The following is an 8,865-nucleotide window of genomic DNA, read 5'->3' on the forward strand; positions in this document are numbered from 1 at the left end:
CGATAATAATATACTCTCATATTTAAAATGCACAACTGTACTCCATCATATTCATATAAGATATAACTATTCATTAATTGTTTATGATATAACCGTTATAATTTAATTACACATTATAATTTAATTATATATGTTATAGATGGATTATTAATAACAGATATTAAAATAAATATCGAAACACTCTAATATGTTATTATTTTTTATTAAGACAAATTATTTAAAAATATAACTGTTAATATTTCATTCCAAATTTAAAAAGAAGGTAAGATATTTATTTAAACTACAATAACAATATAAAATTTATTATACATTTACTAATTTAAATATCAAATGTCTTTTTATAGTATCTTCTCCTACTATCGAAGTATAACTTATTTCAATAAAAAAATTTTTAATTATTTATTGGTGGACGAACTATACAGTATACAATGACCCACCTATACAAAATCAATTTACTTTTTTTTTATTTTCTATTCTTTTTTATTTTAATACCAAATTAATAATTATATTAGATATACACTAAAATTAATTATTAATATAAAATATATATTAAATATAAAATATATTTTTTAAATAAATTAAAATATATATTTATACACAAGTTCATAATTAATTTTAATAATTAATTTTAGTATACAAATACATTCTTACCAAATTAATTGTGGAGATAGATATAGACATAAAAGAAGAAGATGCTAGGCATCGGGCCAATATTTTAAGAAAAATAATAAATTGACTAATAAAAAAATTAAATCAAAATTTTTAAAATAAAAAAGTTAATAAAATGATCAAATAAGAGATTAATTTCTTTTAAATTAAGTTAATAAAAAATATATTTTATTAAAAATTATAAATTTAATAGTGATTAATTTTTTAATGTATTAATTTATCAACTTTCTCATTTTAGAGTATTTAAATTAAAAAAATATTAGTTTCTTAATATTTATAAAAAAAAATGTGTATTCATTTTGAGGAAGATATAATTATAAAATTTATTTAGATTTTTTTTAGTGATTTAATAAATGAAAGGAAATAAATGTTGAACCTAAGATTCAAAACATATATGCATAAAACTTAACCATTTAACTATGAGCCAAAATGCTCAAAATACAAAAAAAAATCATGTTAAATATATATAAAAAATTAACTATTAAATTAATTATTTATATAAAATATATATTAAAATATAAAATATATATTAAAAAAATTAAACACTATATATAAATACATAATAATGGATGCAGTGACTTATTTTTTATATTCACATATCATTTTTGAATAAAAAGTTATGGCACTTTTTGAACGAGCCAAGGGGGATAGTCGCGCATAATTGAAGAATCACATCTTATGCAGCAGGGTCTTATAAAATTTTGAAAAGAAAAAAGCATTAGCTAGCCCCGCGTGCGGTGATTTGGAAGATGCACCAAAGTGAATGAATCTGAAAAATGGAAGAAAGTGTGAAACTCATTAAAAAGAAGAATTTCGTGCTGCTGCATCTGCATGATCATCTCTCTCCTCAGTCCTCACGTCAAATATGCATTGTCCATGTAGGAATTTACGTGGACTCCCCCGCACGTGTTTCAGATCAGATATATATCATGAAGTTTTACGTCGGTTATTTAGCTCAATATTTGTTTTAATTCTCTAATTCAAAATATCAAAAATTATTTTATTACGAATTTAAATTTTATTTAAGAATTTATTGTTGACTAATATATTATTATATATACAAAACAAATTTTAAATCATAAATTTTTAATATTTATTTATTTATTTTTTAAAGTTAGAAGTAAAATTTAAATTTGCTACTTTTAAACAAATATAAAAAGACTATACTATTTAAATTAAAATTCGTTAATTTTTTAATATTTATTTAAACACACAAATAAACCAAATACTTAATCAACTCAAATTAATTCGTATTTAACTCAATATATATTACATTTACTCCCTTAATCCATTCACGTCACTTCTCTATAAAATATGAAAAATCACCTCTTGTATCTTCGTACGACCCTCAGTACAGTGTATAAAATTAAAGAAATTAAATATTAATAATCTAGAAGTCCAGAGAGGATCGAAGATGACCCTTTTCGGAATAATCCAAGGGGCTCATCGTAAAATAATCACGCTTGTGAGAGTAAATTATTTTTTGGTCGGTTGTTTAAAGTTCAGGAATCTTTAGTTTGATTTTAAGTTGTAAAATGAACAAAATTGGCCAGCTCTATTCCACTATTTTAGTTTCCTTATACGCACACATTTCTCTTTTCCTTTGATAATCTAAACTTGCTTTATATTGAATAAAGCCAAGGCAAATAATTATTTAAGGTGGCCCTCAATCGCACTTGCTTCCTGTTGGCTAGCTACAAGAGCTCCACAAACGTTTGTTTATTTTTGTGCCTAAAAATTAGAACTAAAATAGCATTTTAAATTTGTTCCACTGACGATAGTGTTATGAGGCAAACACACTAAACATACACTTATCTTTCCGCGGGACATACTCTCTACTAATTGCATGCCACTTTAATTTGGATTTAATTTTAATTACAATGCGATGATACACATTTTTGCCCAACATGGGGACCCAATATCGATATTTGCCGGAGCCATTAAAACTAAACGACGACGTGTATCCATTTTTTGTCCTAGTATATTTATTTCTTTTAGACACGTATTGGACTGTGAGATGTTCGTATATATATATATATATATATATATATATATGGTGGGTACTCCCATGAAGATATTATAATTGTTTTTATGTGATGATTTTTTTTTTTATGATGGATTGTAGGATTAGATTTTGATATGTTATAAAAGTGTTGTTTTTATTTGAAATGTGGCCAAATTAATAAATCACACTTTTATACAAAGCATCTTTATAAAAAGATATTTTTTGCATCTTCATTTGAGTAGTTCCCTATATATATATATATGTGTGTGTGTTTTTTTTCTTAATTATGAATAGGTATAGAAAATTAATTTTAATTAGTTAATATTCAGATACAGAGCCTCACATAGAGAAGGGTGTAATGGCCCTCCAAAATTCTAGTTTTTTTATAAAGTATACTTAAATTTTAGGTTACTTTCCTTTAAAATTTTATTTTAATTTTTTTATTATGAAATTTTGTTTTGCCCCTTCTTTTTAAAATTTAATCTAGTTTTTCTCTTGTTAATATTAGTAAATTTTTTATTATTATAAATTATTTTTCAATTTTATTTTTTGAAGCATTTAAAATTTAAGATTTAAATTTTACCCTTCTTTTACCTTTTTCTCTTATAGCTCTTCTAATAGCTTACTATTTTGATATCTGTTTTATAAAAATGCCAAATGAACAAGTTATTTTTGTAATTAATTCTAATTAATGTTTTTCATCTTCTATTTATGTCTCTTTTTCTTTTTCTTCTTATTCAACTAAAGCTTTATATTATCAATTTTTAAGTTATTAAATCAAATTGATTGAACTTAGCTACTAAAATAATTTGGTTACATAAAGTTATTGTTCATTTTAATGTATTTCGCTATTAATATTAAACTACTCTTTTACCTTAACCCATGACAACAATAAAGAAGTCTCATGATCTATATATTCAATCTAATAGAATATATAAATTCAGTTACAATTTTAGTCTTTATTATTTTATTTTATCTTATTTTTAATTGTTCTTTTCTTATCTTTATTTGGTTTTATCTTTCTTAGGCCAATGCTCTATATATTTAGTTTTACCTTCATAATTTACAATATACAATTCAATTCAATTCAATCAATCAAAAAATACAAAGTATAATATTCTTCCTCTCTTCTTTTTTTATTCTTTCATAATTTTATCAGTGATAACTCGGTTTAAATAATATATATTTTGTAGAAAACATAATGGAATTTAATAAAAAAGAGTTATGCTACGTGTATACTAAAATCAGCTATCAAAGTCAGTATAAAATACATACTGAAATACAAGCACACATTAAAAATAAATTAAATCACACATGTATTTAGACACAAATATATTGATAGTTAATTTTAGTGGCTGATTTTGACGTACAAATAGTATTTCTCAATAAAAAATGACTGTCTTAGCCGGATTATTTTCGGTTGTTAGCGCTGATTGTTAGACACGGAACAGTAATGATGATCATACTAATATCTTTTATTTCTTCGTGTTGGGTCCTCTTATAAATTTTCTTTGAAAGCAGATGAAATATTTATTTTGTTATAAAGATGCCGAAACTAGTACTTAAAATGGAGAATGTAGAACGCGGTATAACCACTGAATTGGTTGAGAAAATTAATAGGGCGTCTAAACTAAACTAGTTGCTTATTTATTAGTCTGCGACTCTGCGTATTAGGCATGCAGGCGATGAGGCGACAGTTATGATTATATGAAACCCTCCAAAAAGAGCATACGAGTATTTCCAACAGTTATGATACTATTTGAGTAGAATGCGACCAGTTTGTTGCTTTGGTAAAGTTTAGTCGTTTAGATTTAGACATGCTTGGTACTTATATCCATCACATATGAAAACAGTAATATATATATTATATTTTTTTAATGAAATATACTGTATTTAATATCTTATTAGAAAATTAAAACAAAAATATTAGATATGATGAAAACATTTTTTATTACATTTTTTAATTATTCTTTTCAAAATTTTTAAAACTTTACTTTTTACTCTCATTACTTTCATCATCAATAATTTATTTTTTAATTAAAAACAGAATTATATTTTTTTTTTTTTGTATAATATCTTTGTTTTTGTATATATTTATTCATCACTTTGCGGGTAACTCGTTCAGCCGTGATTGAGTTTTCTCTTTTTTTTAATGGGTGAGATATGCTTCTGGTGAAAGAAAAATAGAGAGCTTGAGTACCCACAAAAAGTATTTTAACGCTCAAATCAATAAAAAAAAATATTATAACCGTAAAAAATAATTTAGAACAAAGACTTTTAAGAGGTAAAAAGTGTTTGTATATAAACTGTAGGTGAATGACATCGTTGATGTCATGGACGCTTGGTCATTAAATCAGCAATGATTACTACTAATCTAGTTGTTTACAAATTTAAAATTAAGATAAAATAAAATTAAATTATGATTCATAATATACAATAAAAATCGATTGTAATATAACGAATCACAACTTTTAAATTTTGTCTGTTAATTATATAATTCAGATTAAATTTAGAAAATAAAATAATTTATAACTTGGTTAAAAGATAAGAAAATAATGATAACCTTAAAAACTAAATAAATTACACACACATGTACATTTATGTATTTTTGTACAATAAAGTATAAGCGATGCGATGAAAGGGTTTGGCACTCCTCCTTCTTTAAATAATCTAGATACGATATAATACAGTAGAGCGAGGGAATACTTGCATTTGAGTGGGAAACAGTGATGTTAAATGCGAAGAAGAGAAACACAAGTGGCAGTTGGCAGAATAGTTAGACAATTATTATTAAGAGGAGTGTTAGGGACTAATAATTTTTTTAATTTGTAATTATTAAATAATTATTAATGATATTTTTAATAGTGTAAAATTTTATCTAATAATATAAAATTATTCATTTTTCTTTTACTGAATTTAATATAATCGGCACCATTTATTTTCTTAATTATTAATATTAAAAATATAAATTAAAAATATATTATTAAAATATTAAATTAAAAAAATTAAATTAATAACTAAAAATACCAATCAAAATCAATACAATTGGGCTGACTTTGAACATTTTTCTAAATAAAATAAATGTCGATATTGACTGCCTACCAAATACCAATACACATAGTAGTGTTGCCTAATTTTCAACCCTTTTGATAAATACATTTATATGATTGTATCATATCAGAGTCCTCCCCCACTCTCCTTCACCGAAACTTCATTCTTATTTTAGTAAGACTTTTGTCTTCCATTTTGTGCCCTTCACCTATAAATTCCGACCCTCTCTCGCTCTCCTAATTCACCTTCATTCATTCATTAATTCATTAATTCGTTAATTCATTCATCACACTACTACTTCCTAGTTCCTACTAATCCCCTTTGCTTCTCTATCTCGATACATCTCTCTTAATTTCAAGCTATTAATTAATTATTAACAAGTATCTATATCATGGGACACATGAGCAAAGAGCAATCCCAATTGTTGTCAAAGATAGCCACCGGCAACGGTCATGGCGAAGACTCACCTTACTTTGACGGGTGGAAGGCTTATGATGAAAACCCTTATCACCCCACCAATAATCCTCACGGTGTTATCCAAATGGGTCTTGCAGAGAATCAGGTACAGATAAACATAGCTAGGAATTCAATTATTCTGAACAAACTATATGTTATGTATGCTGACGAGGATTCATATATACTTGCAGTTAACTGCTGATTTGGTTGAAGAATGGGTGATGAGTAACCCGGAGGCGTCCATTTGCACACCTGAAGGAGTAACTGACTTCAAAGCCATAGCTAACTTTCAGGATTATCATGGTCTCCCTGAGTTCAGAAAAGTGAGTGCTAGTGTAGTGACGTAATAATTAGATTGATTATGCTACGTGTGTACTAAAATCAGCCATCAAAATTAGTCACAAGTATAAAATACATATAGAAATATAAATACACATGTATTTATATACAAATACATTAGTGGCTGATTTTAATAGTTAGTTTTAGTATACAGATAGCATTTTTGTAATTTGATATGATGGGACATACACTAACAATAAATAATGATTGAACAGGGTGTGGCTAAATTCATGGCTAAATGCAGAGGCAACAGAGTGAAGTTTGAGGCAGAGAGAATTGTGATGAGCGGTGGAGCCACCGGAGCACACGAGGTGACAACGTTCTGTTTGGCTGACCCCGGCGATGCCTTCTTGGTGCCTACTCCCTACTACCCAGGCTTTGATAGGGATTTGAGGTGGCGAACAGGGGTACAACTCGTTCCAGTCACATGTGAAAGCTCCAATAATTTCAAGTTGACAAAGCAAGCCTTGGAAGATGCTTACGACAAAGCTCGACAAGACAACATCAGAGTCAAAGGCTTACTCATTACGAACCCGTCAAACCCATTAGGCACAATCTTGGACCGAGCCACCCTTAGAACCATCGTCAAATTCATCAACGATAAGCGCATCCACTTAGTATGCGACGAAATCTACGCCGCCACGGTTTTCAGCCACCCGGGCTTCATAAGCATCGCTGAGATATTGGAGGAAGAAACAGACATGGAATGCGACCGTGACCTCGTTCACATTGTTTATAGCCTCTCCAAGGACATGGGCTTCCCTGGTTTCAGGGTGGGGATCATATATTCCTACAACGACAAGGTTGTCCAGTGCGCACGCAAGATGTCCAGCTTCGGATTGGTGTCTTCACAAACTCAGCATCTTCTGGCTTCCATGCTCAACGACGACGAGTTTGTGGGGAGGTTCCTTGCTGAGAGTGCAAAGAGGTTGGGAGAAAGGTACAGGGTTTTCACAAAGGGATTGGGTCAAGTTGGAATTAAGTGTTTGCCAAGTAATGCTGGGTTGTTCTTGTGGATGGATCTTCGTCGGCTTCTCAAGAAGGCAACATTTGAGGCTGAGATGGAGCTGTGGCGAGTCATCATTCACGAAGTTAAGATCAATGTTTCTCCCGGTGCTTCTTTTCATTGCTCTGAGCCAGGCTGGTTCAGGGTGTGCTATGCCAACATGGATGATGAGGCTGTTAAGGTTTCTCTTCAGAGGATTCACACCTTCGTCCTCAAGAACAAGGATGTCGTTGTTCCTGACAAGAAGCGTTGCTGGCAAGATAGCTTGAGGCTTAGCCTCATCAAGAACCGAAGGTTTGATGATATCATCATGTCACCTCACTCACCGATCCCTCACTCGCCCCTTGTCAATGCTACCAACTGAGTAGTCGCCCAATTCTTTCTTCTTTTTTTTTTTTTTCACCACACCAAATCCTGTTCCTTTATACGGTGAAAGAAGTTTATAGCGTTTCTAAGATTACTTTACTTGTATACTTATGAGAGTCCACAACAATATATTTGTATTCTCATTATTAATAAAGGTGCTATTCTTTTTTCACTTTAAGATGAATTTGGTTAGTAGTGGAGCATTTCTCCTTAGAAAGTTGTACTGGATAAGAGTAGTTAGGATCTGCATAAATCAAGATATGAGAATAAATAGATTATTGATGGAGAGGCAGAGCACATGATTATTGCCCGAGTGTCTCGCAACAATTTGAAAAAATTCAGGCTTGGATCGACAAGATAGTGTAACAATAACCTTCAATTTAATAAGTAGTCAACACACTAAATCAAATCAAGTTCCACCGAACCAAAACCTAGATATGCCAACACTAGTTTAAATTATCTTAGTTGGATGCATAAACAAATAAAGTCAAAGGCTCCAAGCTATGCACATCCATAACCAGCAGCCAAGCTGATGAAGACATGCGGCCAAGTTACTAGTACTCATAGGATAAGATTTGACTCTGGAATTATTAACTGTTTGTTTAAACACCAGAGATCAGATTTTTTAGGTGTTTGTCCAACAGCACCATTACAAATGAAAAGGTTTCGGAAATTACCAGAAGCTAACCTATAACCATGCCATTAGACACACATGATCTGATGTAAGGGGTGACAGAAGCTAATTTGGCTTCACAAATGATTACATCATAGATGAGTAGATGCATCAAAATAATATAAGTATCTGAATTCTAGTGATTATCATAGTTTGCACCTAACTAATAGGCAAATGATCAGAAAGCTTGTCAAATTGGACCTCATCATGCCCTTTTTTTTATATTTAATTAAAATGTCTAAAGCAGACGAATCAATTTGTTTATCAATTATTCCTGCAGCTGGCGGTGGTTTGTGAGCA

General features: G+C 29.4%; 1 protein-coding gene across 1 annotated transcript; it reads left to right on the forward strand.

Moving 5' to 3' along the window:
- The first annotated feature begins 5,791 nt into the window (after positions 1–5,791).
- On the forward strand, positions 5,792–8,070 carry LOC107630758 (1-aminocyclopropane-1-carboxylate synthase). Its single transcript, XM_016333983.2, has 3 exons — positions 5,792–6,287; positions 6,373–6,504; positions 6,736–8,070. The coding sequence occupies exons 1-3, from the start codon at positions 6,117–6,119 to the stop codon at positions 7,888–7,890; spliced, it is 1,458 nt and encodes a 485-aa protein (XP_016189469.1). The 5' UTR covers positions 5,792–6,116; the 3' UTR covers positions 7,891–8,070.
- Positions 8,071–8,865: the final 795 nt, after the last annotated feature.

The sequence above is a fragment of the Arachis ipaensis genome, chromosome B3 (genome assembly GCF_059453495.1).
Source record: "Arachis ipaensis isolate K30076 ecotype BB chromosome B3, ASM5945349v1, whole genome shotgun sequence".
Taxonomy (NCBI): domain Eukaryota; kingdom Viridiplantae; phylum Streptophyta; class Magnoliopsida; order Fabales; family Fabaceae; genus Arachis; species Arachis ipaensis.